The sequence below is a fragment of the Crocuta crocuta genome, unplaced genomic scaffold (assembly GCF_008692635.1).
Source record: "Crocuta crocuta isolate KB4526 unplaced genomic scaffold, BGI_CrCroc_1.0 scaffold243, whole genome shotgun sequence".
NCBI lineage: Eukaryota > Metazoa > Chordata > Mammalia > Carnivora > Hyaenidae > Crocuta > Crocuta crocuta.
Genome location: NW_027529596.1, coordinates 5,656,110 through 5,672,551, shown reverse-complemented (window position 1 = coordinate 5,672,551; position 16,442 = coordinate 5,656,110). Strand labels below are relative to the sequence as shown.

The window sequence follows — 16,442 nt, the reverse complement described above, 5'->3', positions numbered from 1 at the left end:
GCAGTTGAAATTTGCTCTATCAGTTTTTCAGCTCACGCTAACTTTTTGGTCATATGGCTGCTAGGCTCTGCTACTAACAATATTTATGTTCATGTAACTAGTGCCATCTATGTCACCAAGTCCACTGGTCGCTTTCAGTCACTCGACCGCTTGGCATATCCGGTGGATCCCTCCTCTCCTGAGGCATTTCCTTCTGTCGGCATGAATGACAGCATGCCCTTCCGGTTTCCACTTACTTCCTGGGTTACTTGTCTTCATGTCTTTTGCCAACCTCTACCTTACCTTTAAAAAGGCCAAGGTTCTTTAGGGTTCGGCAAGCCCTTTTTCCCTCTTACTGCATTCTTCCTCTGGGTGATCTACTACCTCATTTAGTCTCAAGGATTCAAATATCCACGATGGGCCAATGGAGACTTCTATCTTCAGCCCAGACCTGTCTCCTAAGCTGAGGCCCTATGTCCACCTGCTTATCTGACCTTTCCATTTGGATGAGTCACTGGCACATTGAGGTCAAACTTCCTACTTGGTCTCACCCCCAAACCGAGCCATCTCGACCACAAACCTGCTTCTTTTGCACATGTCTTCTAAGTGGCACCACTGTGTACCCATTGCTCAAGTCAGAATATGGGTGTTATCCTTGATGTCCCCCACCCCCACCCAACATAGCCAACCAATTAGGAAGTCCTGTTGATTTCACCTCCTATATATTTCTCCAATCTCTTTACTTCCCTCCATCGTTATTACCACCACGTCAAGTCCAAGTCCATCATCACCAACCTCTCCTGGACTAGCTGGAACTCATGTAAATACTGTGACTCTGCTCTAATGCATGATCTACTCTGGACCTAGAATGCTATTTTCTAAAATGTTTATTTATTCTTGGGGGGCAGGAGGGGCAGAGAGGGAGATGGAGTCAGAGGATCCAAAGCAGGCTCTGTGCTGCCAGCACAGAGCTCAGTGCAGGGCTGGAACCCATGAACCATGAGATCGTGACCTGAGCCAAAACCAAGAGTTGGACGCTTAACTGACTGAGCCCCCCGGGCGCCCCTGTAATGCTATTTTTAAAATCGATATTTGATCACATCACTCTTTAAAAAAAAACAACACTTTTAACTATTTCTGCTCTTTAGTAAAAGGATAAAGTTAAAGGTTTGTAATAAAAACGTAAGGACCCTGCTGTTAGGTGTGGCCCTCACCTGCCTCTCCAGCCTCATCTTGTGTCGTGCTTTCCCTTATTCTTTATGTTAAACACACATGTTTCTTTCCTTCCTCAAAAGTCCTACCTCAGGATGTTCAATTTTACAGTTTTCTTTTCCCTAGTACAGGAGCTGGTAAACGTTTTCAGAAGACCAGAGAACGAATATTTTAGGCTTCGTGGGCCAGTAGGTCACGGTCTGTGACTCAAGCACTCAGCTGTGGCATTGTGGCATCAAAAGAGCTGTAGAAAGCACGCAAATAAGCCACACACAGTGGGTTGGGGGCTGGGGCACAGTTTTGCCAACTCCTGTTGTAGAAAACTAGCCATCCCTATCCTTACACTTAGAGATTCATTTCAAGTACCATTTTTCTTATTGAAATATTTCCTGATCAGGGTTAAGCCCCCTTATTTGATGAGCTTTTACCTACAGAGTACATTTCTCTTTCATAGAACTAATTGCTATCATGACTAATTAGATATTTGTGAAATTCTTTTGTCTATATCCATCTTCCCTGTAAGTCTGTAAATTCCACGACACCGGGAACTGTGTTTACTTTGCTGTTTTATTCCCAATATGTGGTGGACATTCAGTAGCAATCAATAAATATTTGTTGAATGAATGAATGATTAATTTGCCATCTGACCTTTAGTTGGCAACTGTTTCTGAGCCTTAGTTCTCCATCTGGAAATGGATGATCGTAACAGCTTCTTTCTGGTTTGTTTCAAGGTGAGATAACATGGGTGAGTGCATTTGGTGAAATCTAATACAGATTTAAGGGAAAAAAATGAGAAAGATGCCTGGGTTGCTAGTATGGGGCACACTCTAGTTCAAGGGGCAGGACAGATCCTCTGGCAGGTTTTGCTGGCCCTCTAGCTAAAAAAGGTTTTGCTCTCTTAAGAGACTATAAAAAACATGGGGCACCTGGGCAGCTCAGTCGGTTGGGTGTCCGACTTCGGCTCAGGTCATGATCTCACAGCTTGTGGGTTCGAGCCCCGCGTCGGGCTCTGTGCTGACAGCTCAGAGCCTGGAGCCTGTTTTGGATTCTGTGTCTCCCTCTCTCTCTGACCCTCCCCTGCTCACGCTGTCTCTCTCTCTCTCTCTCTCTCTCTCTCTCTCTCTCTCAGAAATAAATAAAACATAAAAAAAATTTTTAAAAGAGACTGTAAAAAACAAAAACAGAAGGGTGCCTGGGTGGCTCAGCCGGTTAAGCCTCTGACTTCGGCTCAGGTCATGCTCTTGCGGTTTGTGAGTTCGAGCCCCACGTCGGGCTCTGTGCTGACAGCTAGGAGCCTGGAGCCTGCTTCGGATTCTGTGTCTCCCTCCCTCTCTGCCCCTCCCCTGCTCCCACTCTGTCTCTCCAAAATGAATAAATGTTAAAAAACATTTTTAAAACAAAAACAGAAACAAAACAAAGAAGACTGTGACAGAAAGCGCGTGTGGCCCACAAAACCTAAAATATTTTAGTCTGGCCTAGAACAGTGTCTGAGATGAAGTAAACATTTTAATGAATAAACAAATGAAGGATTAATGCTTTCCAAAAACACTCATATGTTAATATTTTGGTGACTAAAAAGCAGTGCCATTTTCTGACTCCCTTTCTTTTCTTCAATGGAGCAAGCGATCAAAATTGTAAAATAGCCCCTCCCCAGGGGCTCTATGTTGACTTTAAATTTAAAAGACAAAATAAAAGGAGTCTACAAGCATTTGCATTTTCCTCTCAATAACATCAACAGTTGCTTTTGAAGCAGAGAAGGTGTGGGTGTCAGAGAACCCTGATAGGAATGAGGATTGGGGGCCCAGAAAGCCACCGCAAGGCTGGCTGCGGTGTTAACACACATGTGATTGCCACGCAGAGTCTAAATCTACAGCAACCAGTTCATCATATGGTGGAAATTATTGCGTTTTCTCCTATGGAGGATCCACCATTATATAGAAATTACAAATGAAACATTTATAGAAAATGATAAGGAGCTGGCTTTACTACAAAATAATAGTGCACAAAAGGAAAGGAATTTGGACTTAAAAGATCAGGCTCCAAGTCTGAACCCTATCACTTACTCAACCTGCCACTTGGAGCAAATCCATTAGTCTCTCTGAGCTTGAGTTTCTTTACCTAGAAAAAGGGAGTCAATAGTGCCATTTAGTAGGTGGCCATTGGGAGTCAGGTGCTTTACCTACATTTGATCTTTATATCAAGCTGCCGTTACTAGCCCCAAAATACAGATGAAGAAACCAAGGCTCAGAGAGGTCAAGTAACTTGCCCAAAGGTACACCACCAGGAAGAACCAAGAGGTGTAGAGTCAAGTCCTGACTCCAGCAATACAGTCAGTGCAGCCACTGATTAAGACACTTAATCTTCTGAGGCCTTGTACATGGTTTACCTCACAGAACACACACAAAACCTAATTTCTATGAAATTCCTCTATATCACTTGACTGACTTACACCTTAAAGGTAGATGGTTTTCCTACAAAGTTCTCTATGAAACCTAACTCTTTGTCCTTAGAGAACAGTAAAGAGGAGGGGATGCTCTCCCCTTTGTGTATTATAAGAACGACCTGAGTTGAGGAAGCATTAATGCTTAAGAGTATTGGCTTTCCAGCATGTCCTATGAGTACCATAGTGATCATGAATTCTACTTATCCCACATTGATTCCCATCCCACTTCTCAACCAACCCCCCTTCAATATACGGCCTGGCAGTTGGTCATTGAGTCTCCATTACCTTTGCTTCATTATCTCATGCAGCCTCCCGTGTTGGACGCACTGTTCCTCCAGTTCATCATTTCTTCTCTGTAACTTTTCCAGTTTTTCATAGGTATACCTGTTCTCTTGACTGAGCTGAGCTATTTCAGATCTAGAGAGGTGAACACACAGAAATGATGGGTGTTAAAGGTTCTTATCACCAGAGCATGTTTTTCCTGTACAACCGTAGCCTCACCTTCAAGTCCGTCCTTCAGCAACACAGTGTGAATGAATACAAGTTATTTTATGTAAGACAGAATCTTTCAGAAATGGCAAACCGTCTAGTGGAGAAATATAATGCATGCAGGGATTCAAGTGGTGGACAGAGAAAGGAATAAAAACTTCCTCTGAAAGAGATGGCTTCTTCACGGAGCAACACAAAAGTGATCGTGACACATATTCATATTCGATATTTAATGCATGCCTGTCACAGGCCGGCCGCCATGCTTTTATAGGAACAACCCCAGACCCCATCTCTGAGACAGAGAGTTATCTCTTTTAATTAGCATGGCTAATGCAATGGCACATGATTAAAGTCATGCAGTTCCAGAAGGCACAATAATGAGAAACTTCCCTCCTCTCCTCCCGACCCAATCTCCAGCTCGTCAGTGTAACTACTAGTATTTCAGTGTGTAGTTAAGTCAAAATCTCTGCTTACATTCTGTGGCTACCTGAATATTGGTCCTTGCTGGCTAAGTAGTTTATTATGTCAGTGAGCTTTGGGTAGCGTGAGAGAACGTGAAGCCATCTTTTCCGGTGGGAGATTTCTAATATCCGTGTCTATAATTCTCTCCTCTATGGCCATTCTGCTTCTCAACAGAAGAATCCTCCCATTCCCTGCTTATTGTGCATAACCTAAGCCATCAGTGGTCTAGGAGCTGGTTGGAAATAGAGAGGTAGGGATCTCACCTTTCAGAATGCAGACTTTCTATTAATTTTCCTCATCTCTCTTCAGTGCCCCTCTTTTAACCAAAGCCTGCTGGTTTAAGCTCTTGAGATAGGAAGGCCCTAATTTTCTGGGGGGAGAAGAGACAGTCATTGGCTGCATGGGGTGGGGGCAGAACTGTCTATTTTGGTTTCAGTCCTAAATTCCGCTTCTGCCTTCCAAATTTTCCTGGAATCCTGAGAGTAGATCAGCTTGCTTCACATAGAAGTGCTCCTCTGTAAGGACTGAAAATTTACCTTCCTCCACTTTGCTACATCAGGTACCATTTCCCCTATCTTCTTTCTGTCTTGACATACTCATTTTGGGGATCATGGATATGTACTCTGGGGATGATTAATGTCCCTCAGGAAATATGCTTGCCTCCTCTTTCGTATCGTGGAGGGTTAGCTCAAGTCTCAAAATTTGAAGATCAGAAAGATACCTCTCTGAGAAAAGCCATATCCCTGTCCTTGCTTTATTTTATTCTTTTTAATTTTATTTTTTTTTAGATTTATTTATTTTTGAGAGACAGAGTGAGACAGAGGGCGAGTGGGGGAGCGACAGAGAGAGAAGGAGACACAGAATCTGAAGCAGGCTCCAGGCTCCGAGCTGTCAGCACAGAGCCCAACGCGGGGCTCGAACCCATGCATGAACTGCGAGATCATGACCTGACCTAAAGGCAGACACTTATCCGACTGAGCCACACAGGCGCCCCATCCCTGTCCTTGGTTTAGATAAACCTTGCTCCCATGGCCACCACCTCCTCATGTTCCACTGCCCCAGAGACTGGAACTCAAAGTTGAAAATTCTTACAATTAAAATACGAGCAGTTAACGACTGGTTTGCCTCTTGAAGTTCAAGTATGACACTTGATGCAGAACTATGTCCCTCCAAAGAAAGGATTCCTCTATCAGGTGAGAGAGTTTTTTCTTCCTGGTCAAGAGAAGATGTGGATTTGCCCCACATCATCGGAAGGATCAAGCGGCATCACTGTATGAAGCAATTTGTCACTTTGTGTTCACCTCATTCCCCATTTTGTTTTCATCTTGGTTCAAGCATCGTCTCAAAGGAAGCTTGCCCTGATTAATACTTTGCGATTCTCAAGTGTCAGCACATTTTTTGAAACTATCTCTGGCTTTTATGCATACATTAGCTTATAATTTATTCCTCTGAATTGCGCCGTATGCCTTATCTTTCTTACTAGATTATACATGAGGGCCGGGATTGTCTCATTTTCAAGCTCAGATCAAGCTCTGGATCTACATTTGCTTCTTCTAATAAGAATTCACCTGTATTGAAATAGTCTAGATCAGTTAATAATGATTTAGGTTTCTCCTTTCAAAATCACATACAATACACGAGAATGTAATACAGTTAGAAGAAATTCTTAATTTAGCATTCTTCCAAGATAGCCTCTCTATCACAACAAGCACTATGCACTAAAATAAGTCCCCAAAAGAAAACAAATATCCTTAAACCTGATTAGGAAAACAGGCAGAAGGATATCTATCTGTTCTCAGGTACTTCCTCAGAAAAAAGTACCTTTTTAAAAGAACAATCATAAAGGAAACTTAGACTTTACATTACAAAAGTATAAAACCTTTACACACAAAAAAATCATAATGTTCAAAGTCGCATCCTTTCTAGCAACAATCTTGCTCTGCAGCCCCAATATCTGGAAGTCTAACCCAGAAATATGACAACAGAAGACTGGTTATATTACTTATGCAAAGGAATGTCAAGAGGCTATTCTGATAGTGTGGCTATCTGTTAGCATTATTCATTGACATAAAAATATATGTTGGTAAGAAAGGGAAATATTTAAAATCAGCATATACAAAGTGATTCCATTTTGTAATCAAAAATATGTTTTCATTTAAAAATTTTTTATGTTTTATTTTATATTTGAGAGAGAGAGAGAGAGAGTCAGAGCATGAGTAGGGGAGGGGCAAAGAGAGAGGGAGACACGGAATCCAAACTCACAAACTGTGAGATCATGACTTGAGCTGAAGTCAGACGCTCAACCCACTGAGCCACCCAGGCGCCTCTAATCAAAAATATTTTGATATATATATCATATATTAGTATTGATTATCTTTAGGGGTCAGAATTAGGAATTTTTAAAAATTTATTTTCCTTTTCCATATTTTTTGAGTTTTTGTAATAGATACCTAAAAACTAAAGTCATGTTAGCTGAATCTACTGTGGTAATCATTTCACAATACGCATAAATCAAACCATCATGCTGTACTTCTTAAACTTATACATCAAGTATATCTCAGTAAACCTGGAAAAAAATTTTTGAAAGTCAGTTTGATTTTGAAAAAAATCATGAAAACCAAAGGAACTGGGAACAAAGCTTTCAAAATTAGAAAAAGAAACAGGAGCACGTAAAAAATCTAATCTAAACGATTAGAGGCATCATTTAATAACGTGCTACTCCACTCTCCATGAAGATTCCAATTAAAAACAAATATGGAGAGGGGCGCCTGGGTGGCTCAGTCAGTTAAGCATCTGACCGGCTCAGGTCATGACCTCACAGTTCATGGGTTCAAGCCCCACATCGGGCTCTGTGCCGACAGCTCAGAGCCTGGAGCCTGGCTCAGATTCTCTGTCTCCCTCTCTCTCTCTGCCCTTCCTCTACTCATGTTCTGTCTCCCTCTCCCTCAAAAATAAATAAACATTAAAAAAAAACAAATATGGAGAATATAAAAAATACACAAGAAGAAACAGAAATGGTCAATAAACATTTATAAACTATTCAGTTTCCACAATTATTCAAAGAAACACATAATAAAATCAGATTCCAGTTGAGTATTTATTGCACGCCTACTGTCTGCCAGGTAGTGGAATTCACCCTTCAGATTAATGATGGCAATTAATTCTTCAAGGTAAGTGTTTCTTTCCCTTTTTCTGTGAGGTAAATAGGAGGTTTAATGATTTGCCTCAGGTCACTGACTGGTGATTAGCCCCACCAGATACAAACACTGGCCTGTCCAGCTCTAAAGGGGCTGTCCGAAATATCATATGTTTGCACGTATAGGAGGATTAGGAGGAACTTGACGGAGGAACAAGGGGGAGAAGAAGGGCGGAAGTGGTGGGGGAGAGGGAGGGAGGCAAACCATGAGAGACTCTTGAATGCTGACAAAAACTGAGGACTGATGGATGTGGGGGGGAGGGGGGATGGGCATGGAGGAGGACACTTGTGGGGATGAGCACTGAGTGTTGTGTGGAAACTAATTTGACAATAAACTATTTGTAAAAAAATAAAAAATAAAAAAAAATAAAAAAAAAATAAAGGGGCTGTCCGGCCCACTGTGCAATACTGCCTCTCACTTTTCCTTTCTTCATTCTCTCACTTCTTCGTGTCACATACTGAGATGGGTATGTGTACACTGAGAAAAATTTAGTGTGGTACTTGAGCAAAGTCATACATACACATTAATAGCCTTCAAAGGGTTCCTATCATTGAAACAGAAACCAAAAAAAAGGTTCATAGTCTTTGGACCAACGATCCCCTTTTAGGATATCTCAACTAAGGGGATCGTCAAAAATTCAGAGTTATGGACAAGATTATTATCATATTATTCATTACAGTTAAAACCTAGAAACATCTTAAATGTCTAAAGAATTACTATGTGTACAAATGACTCCATAACAATTGTTTCCAGAGTAGTGATATAGCAACACATTCACTAGAAAATATGTGTTACTCACTCACCAGGTAAACATATGCGTACATACACATTTATATCCACACGCAAACTCACTGGGAGTAAATATGTCACAGGGTAACAATAGTTAGCTAGATGGTGATGTCATAGGATTTTTTTTCTTTAATTAAAGATATTTTTTAATGTTTATTTTTTTTTGAGAGACAGAGAGAGACAGAACGTGAACAAAGGAGGGGCAGAGAAAAAGGAGACACAGAATCAGAAGCAGGCTCCAGGCTCTGAGCTGTCAGCACAGAGCCTGACGCAGGGCTTGAACTCAGGAGCTATGAGATTATGACCTGAACCGAAGTGGACGCTTAAATGACTGAGCCACCCAGGCGCCCCAGGATTTTTTTTTTCTTAAATTCTTCTTTGCAGTTATAGCCAAATGCTCTATGAAGATGTCTTACATGACCACAAAAATACAAATGTTATTTTGTAAAAGTACATGTTACTACCAGGTATTTTATTTTATTGCTCCAATATTTTTTTCTGCTTTGCATATTTTGGTTTTTATTTTCCCTTTGGTTTAAATGTTGCTTTGCCTTCCAGGTTCCAATGTCCGATAAAAATCTGGTAAGTCCACACAGACATGGCCTCTTATCTGTCTAGGGCCCACGACATAACTGAAAGAAATAGTAGTTAGTTTGTGCAGTTCAGAGAGTGAGCTTCTGGCACAAGTCTCTGTGTTAGTTTGAGATTACATTTGTGGCCTGGTTATCCAGTGTCCTATATATAAAAGAATAGTTGACTCGAATGCGTTTTCATCGAAAAGTTAGGTAATTTCTGGCTTCACAGAGGCATGAACTTTTCCCTGCATTTTTATACACCAGTTATATTGTGTAATTGCATTTGCGTGAAGTATGATATTTTACTACTATAATTAGGATTACAGCGATAACTGCTTTTGAAGGGAAAACACGACCCCTTCATTTTTTATTCTGTTAGATTCTCACTGAGCTTTTGGTGACAATTAGCAGAGGTCAGTATCAGCCTTCCCTTGTAGAACATGCATTTTGTAGTGTCCCAACCGAACATCATCCAAACACGCCGGGGGAAAAGAATAGTTCAACCGGGTGTGTGTTCTTTACTTCAATTAAACTCACACAGTTGGATACCGACTGTTGCCAAAACAGTAATATAATTTATACATTATAGTCCACACAGTAAAACTACACTAAAAGTCATTTAACAATATTTATAACACCATAAAATACAGTGTTAAAATATATGAACTGCAATATGTACCAAAATTATAAAATTTGTTTCTCATCATCAGTGATTAAAACTGGGATCATTGCTCTAGCCTCAATACCCACAACCCTAGTGACAGATTAGAATTCAAATCTTAATGATCAATTTACAATTAACAAGATAGAAGTGAAACAAATTAAACCAACCATTATATATAACGAGACCCAGTGGACTCTCATTGTTCCTCTTAATTACAAAACGCGAATCACAAATACACGACGGGCAGTGTTAGACATCAATCCACACGCCTAGCAACCCAGAAAGTGACAATGACGGAGAAGAAAGAGGGGACGCAAAACCGCGTAGACCGGGGTTGTGTGCTCGCAAGCCCGAGCCCGGCTCTTCCATAGGCAAGTGCCTGCGACTCCGCGCAGCCTTGATCTCCACTCTGCTGCTGCCCAGGCTCACCCCTCCCGGCGCCCCACCTCTCCCTGCCCTTCGCAGGCCACGGTCAGAGCAAAGCACACCGCACACAAACATCTTACTGCTGATTCATCCAAGCGCCTGCGGAGAGGGAACACTTCGCTCACTTGGATAAAGAGAAATCACAGTTGCACCAAGGATATTTCAGTATCTCCACTTACCAACCTCAAAAACAAACCCTAGCCCTGTAAAAAGCTCTCGGGGTCCTGGGGAATAGAGACGGAAGGGTAGCTAAAGTTTATGAGAGCGTCAACTAAAATCAGCCAGAATGTCTGCCCGGTGCCAATTAAGAGCAAAATGGAATTAATTCTCTCGTCTCGTGGTCAAAAACAAGCTCTGTGAAATGCACGGGATCGGCAGTTCATTTTTAGTTTTAAAATGGGACGTGCCATTCACAAACCCTGGATTCACAGACACCACCCAGGCAGCGCGGAATTGCTGTGGAGGGCTTCCAGAGAACAGGAGCGACGGGACTTCAGTTGCTTGGGGAGAAAACACATACATCAGACACACGCAGAGGAGCCATTTCAAAACACTTGCCCAGAGCTGCCTAGCACGAGGCTGGGGTAACGACTTAGGGGCCAGGGAATGGTGAGCCCAGACTGTCCGCTTTCCTAGTGACTGCATGGGCTCCAGTCAAATGGCTGCGATCTGTGAACTAAAAAGTAAAGCTTATTATCAAGAATCCATGTGGTTAGTATGGGATTATAAATAATACGGAATCCTTAGAGAAATGGCACGGACAAGACAAGGGGAGCCACAGGGACTGCTTTAAATTGTTGATCAATACAAAATAAATGCACCTGCTTTTAAAAAAAATTTTACCGTAGTACTCTGAGGAAAGGCTAGATCAAAATTACCATGTGGTTTAATTATTTTACAGACTGAACTTCCACAATGATGACAATTTTAGAAAGCTCAGAAAATTCCAAGATTTTCCTCCCCTCAAAAAGCACAGGAAAAATTAGTTACCCCAGAAGTTTAGGATCAGGGGCACATTGGCACGCTCCTGGAGGGCTCCCAGAAGGCTTAGTCAGTTTATAATCTTTGTTGAAAAAGAAACACTCTGAGCCCCTCAAGTTCTATAGGTGAATTCAAAGCAAGAGGTAATGTCAAGATCGAATGTTACATTTTATATGAATTTTGAAAATTAGCATAAGCTTCATGGAGGGAGACAGCGAGAAAAGAGACTCAGTGGACAAGAAATTAAGAGTAAACAAGCAACCAAATACACCTTAAAATCACAGGTTAGCCTATCAGCCTTGTGGGATACACAAAACGAATACTTTGAAACTTCGGCGCCTCTTAGAAGTCTCAACAATAATAAGCAACAATTATTTGAGTGTTTACGATGTCCAGCCCTTAGTTTTGGGTCCACTTGAAAAGTTACAGTAGATGCCTCTTCTAATTCTTCACATTTACAAAACAAGGCATCAGAGCAGGACATGAAATACAACCAGACCTGCATTTCCCTGATCCTCCTTTGCCTTTAAAAAGTATTTCCTTGTACTATAGGCTTTGTGTCTGCCAGAACAGCACTCAGACCCTCCCTGGAAAAGACAACAGTGGCTTCATCAAAGTCAGATCCAAATCACCCCTGACAAGAGACTTGCAACAACGCCATTGGCTACAGTTATATTTCTACGATCGAGCAGCATGCCAGGTGCTTTACATATGTATGTCTGTATATATGGGTACCCGTATCTCTCTCTATATATTTCTGATTCCCACAACAGCCCTACAACATGATTTTAGAAATGTTTTTCAGATGGAGAAACTGAGGTTTGGAGAGATTAGGCAATGTACCCAAGGTCATGAAGCCCAGGGGCAGAGTGAGACTCAAACCTAGCTCTTTCTGAATTCCAAAGTGGTTTTTGCTGCACACTGCCTGTCCTCACAAAGGAACGGGTTGGAACCAGAGTCAGATCAGGATATGGGGGCATGAAACCACTCTTGTTTCATTCAGTCAGTCAATAAACACATGTTGCATGCCATCTGTGTGTCACACATAAAGGAACACACCCTATTGACAAAGTAGTGGTCGTGAACTGGAGGCGTCCTAAGCAAAAGGAGGGGAGAGGGGCTGGGGTTCACTTTCACTGGATCAGTACAAGGTGAAGGAACAGATCTAGAGCAGGACAAAGGGGACCCGGGGCACAGGGCACAAAATGACCCAGGGTCACAGGTTTACCCTCACATGACAAGCACGCCTACATCTCCATAGGATTTTTTTTTAAGGTTTTATTTATTTTGAGAAATAGAAAGCACATGTGTGTGAGCGAGTGAGGGGCAGAGAGAGAGAGAGAGAGAGAGAGAGAGAATCCCAAGCAGGCTCCACGCTGTCGCTGCAGAACCTAATGCAGAGCTGGAACTCACAAACCAACCCTGAGATCATGACCTGAGCTGAAGTCGGACACTTAACCAAGTGAGCCACCCAGGCGCCCCAGTCCATGGGGATTTAAAGATTAATTTGCCTTTCCCAAACTTTCTTATCATAACGACTTTGGCCCGGATTTTCTTTGGTACTAGATGTGAAATATACTTCTCATAAGAAAGATCATAGGCTTTGGAACTAGAAATATCGAAGATAGAACTCAAGCTCCACACTTCCTAGCTAATTCAAGAGCCCAAGTGTAGAGTCCCTCATCTGTAAAAGAAGATAATAATTCCTGTCCCAAGTTGTAAGGATTAAGTAGTATATACCAAGCATATAGCACCTCCTCCTTTTTTTAATGTTTATTTTATTTCTGAGAGAGAGGGAGAGAGAGAGAGCATGAAGCATGAGTGGGGGAGGGGCAGAAAGAGAGGGAGACACAGAATCTGAAGCAGGCTCCAGGCTCTGAGCTTCTTAGCACACAGCCCGATGCAGGGCTTGAACCCACAAACTGCAAGATTGTGACCTGAGCTGAAGTCGGACGCTTAACAGACTGAGCCGGTGTCCCCAGTCACAAAGCAATATTATGATAACATAATCTTTCAAGTCCTAGATCAATGCAATTCTTTCTTAAATTACATGATCCAGTTTGTTTTTGTTTATATCTTCTAACAGATTACTTACTTTTGGGTTTATGTGAGGCAAATTAAATATTTCTAGTTAGCCATAAGTACTGTTGATATGAGAGTCTCTTCTATGACAAAGTCATTTGGGTTCCTTTGTCAAACTTCCTGAAAATATCTGGCATTTGGGCACCTGAGCTTCTTCTCCGACCCAAACAAGATATCTAATTAGTATTTGCTAAGAAGGTGCGTGTGTCAGAGCACGTCCTAGGGGCTTTATGGGAGCCTCTGTCTTTCTGTGAGCAGAAAGAACGGGGTTCCTAAGCCTTCTGATTCCCCCAAGAGATTCAGGGATGGGGATTCCATCAGCTAAGCCACCTCACTGAGGCAGGAATGCAAGATGGGACTCAGGGTCCTCCTCAGATGTGCTCTGATCCTCCCAGAAATTCTTTCTGAATGAGATTCCTAAGTCAGGAGTTTGTTTGCTGACCACTACCACTTGCTCCGTGTAGATCTAAGTGTGCTTCAGAAAAATACAGAAGAGATCTACAGGTTATTTTTCCATTAGGTTGTATTTTCTTTTTTCTTTTTTTTTTTTTTAAATGAGCTGCTCCTGTAAGACAGCAGCTTTTTTTTTTAATGTTTTTATTTATTTATTTATTTCTAGGAGAGAGAGAGATTGACAGCGTGAGCAGGGGAGGGTCAGAGAGAGAGGGAGTGACAGACTCCGAAACAGGCTCCAGGCTCTGAGCTGGCAGTCAGCAGAGAGCCCGATGCGGGGCTCGAACCCATGAACCACGAGATCATGACCTAAGCGAAAGTCGGACGCTTAACCGACTAAGCCACCCAGGTGCCCCTCATTATGTTGTATTTTCATGTGATATCTGACAGCTATTTAGTTATATGAATGATGCCTTTCATAGTTCAGTTCAAAGTGACTCTGTCCAACATCATTCATTTACGAGAGGAAACAACAGTTCAAGCAGGTCAAATAAATTTGTCAGAGATTACACAGTTACTTTCACGCTGGGATGAAAATTCAGGTTTTTTACACTTTAGAGTATAAAATAATTCATTCACTAAAATGATCTGATTAGAAAATGTGCCAAAAATAATTAAGATCTCAATCAAGGTATTTTATAAAAGAGTGGTATACCAGGGTGGCTGGCTGGCTCAGTCAGTCGAACACAAGACTCTTAATTTCAAGGTGGTGAGTTTGAGCCCCACATTGGGCATGGAGCCTACTAGAAACCAAACAAGAACAGTGTACCTACAAAATGAAGGATAGCTGTCCTAGTAAAACAATTTTAGGGAAATGAAAGGAGGGTTTGGGTTTACATATTTTTTTTTTAATTTTTTTTTTAATGTTTTATTTCTAGGAGAGAGAGAGAGAGAGAGACAGCGTGAGCAGGGGAGGGTCAGAGAGAGAGGAAGTCACAGACTGAAACAGGCTCCAGGCTCTGAGCTGGCAGTCAGCACAGAGCCCGACGCGGGGCTCGAACCCACGAACCGCGAGATCAGGACCTAAGCGAAAGTCGGACGCTTAACCGATTAAGCCACCCAGGCGCCCCCGGGTTTACATATTTTAAAGTATTACCTACTTTCACTGTTATATATACACATCTCATCCATTACCGTTTGACCTAAAGATCGCTTCCATGCGTTCATGGAGAATTGTGATAACAGATTAAAACATGAACTGTTTTAACATAAGACCTTCCAACTGTTTCACTTATTCTCACCCTTTATTAGGATACCTGTCATCTTGACCTTTGTGTTCTGAAGTTTCATAGCTGTCAATTTTGAGCACTCAAAAAGTCAAATAATAGTATGTACACATAATCATGAAAACACACCAGGGTGTCTTTATGGACAATCAAGAAGATGTTCATTCAGAGAAAATATTTTCACAGGAAATATATCAACATATATCTGATTTTGACGTTAGACTCTAAAATAGTGGCAATGCTGTTTTTTAAGGAAACAAACGACAGTATTCACACAAACAGTGCTCTGAAAATATTGTATCATATTACCTACCTGCTTTTTTGGGAGATTTGTTCCAGTCTCTTGACTAATGCACAGCACTCTTCCTTTAACTTTGTCAAAACTATATTCTGGGAGGTCATCAGTGAATACTGTTCGCTTTCTAGAAATAACAAGAAACCCCCCACCAACATAAGATGTTTGTGGTTGTGACAGCATGCTTCCATATGTAGAGTGGTAAAGGTGCTAAGTTCCTATAAGTCCATTTCCTATAAGCCCCTAGGTCAATTTCAATGTCCTAAGTCAAAGGACCAGTCACCTGGCGAGGTGCTAAATCTTGGGAAGCATTAATTTTTCTAATAATGACATACCAGAAACATTTTTTATCATGCCAGCTTGGGGTAACGTTTCAACATGCTGATAAACTGTCAGATGCCTCATTGGAGTCATAGGTGTTACATCTTTGTAATATGCAAGATACTATATTTTTATTTTGACAACTGTACTACAAACAGAGTGTCAAGAATGATCACGACTAGGTAATTCAAAACTAAAATAACCAAGGAACTCTCTTCTGTACTGTTAACTCCTGCTTTGAGTTTCATATTCACTCATATATTTCCCTACCCCACCCCTGGTATATACTTCTTTTATTATGAAGGTGAAATACATAATATTACATGAATTCACCTAGAATTCAGATTTCATTGTCAACAGTATGAGTTTCAAGGAAGATCTGGTCAAAGGAATTGAAGAGGGTGTGATATTTTTGTGCAAAATAAAAGGGAGTGCTCTTAAGGTGGTTTTAACAGTTCAATACTCTCACGTAGTGCTCAGAGGTTCTGCCCAAGACTCCTCGATCGCCAGAATCCTGAGAGCAGGAGGGACAAACACTAATTTTTCCTCGAATTTCCTCCTTTTATTTTTAGTGGAAAAACATCCATTGAATCTGGAAAGTGCTGGAGGGACTCATGTGAGTCAGTATGACATTGGCCTCTTTGTCAGCAAATTGACGATTTAGGGAATTTTACGTGACCGATTTTCCACCTACGGGATAAGCAATAATTTTTTCGCATGTCGTCAAGTGCAGTGCATGTGAAATCATGTGTGAATTTAAGTGTAAGCTTTACTAAGTCCCTTTATTTCTTTTCAGTGTTAGCTATTGATTGGCAAAAAAAGCATGCATCATCCACAGCAAAATAAAT

At 41.4% G+C, this 16,442-nt stretch overlaps 1 protein-coding gene across 10 annotated transcripts in view; it reads right to left on the bottom strand.

The window, feature by feature from the left end:
* The window catches only part of SDCCAG8 (SHH signaling and ciliogenesis regulator SDCCAG8), a 250,681-nt gene that overhangs the window by 74,275 nt on the left and 159,964 nt on the right, over positions 1 to 16,442 (bottom strand). For 7 of the 10 annotated variants that reach the window (XM_077761821.1, XM_077761815.1, XM_077761816.1 and 4 more), the window contains 2 exons: positions 15,292 to 15,400; positions 3,920 to 4,051 (listed from right to left, as the gene is read on the bottom strand). In XM_077761821.1, coding sequence (XP_077617947.1) covers positions 3,920 to 4,051; positions 15,292 to 15,400 — 241 coding nt within the window. Of the gene's footprint in view, positions 1 to 3,148; positions 3,310 to 3,919; positions 4,052 to 15,291; positions 15,401 to 16,442 lie in introns of those variants that run through there. The other 3 variants (XR_013334574.1, XM_077761820.1, XM_077761817.1) reach the window with 3 other exon arrangements.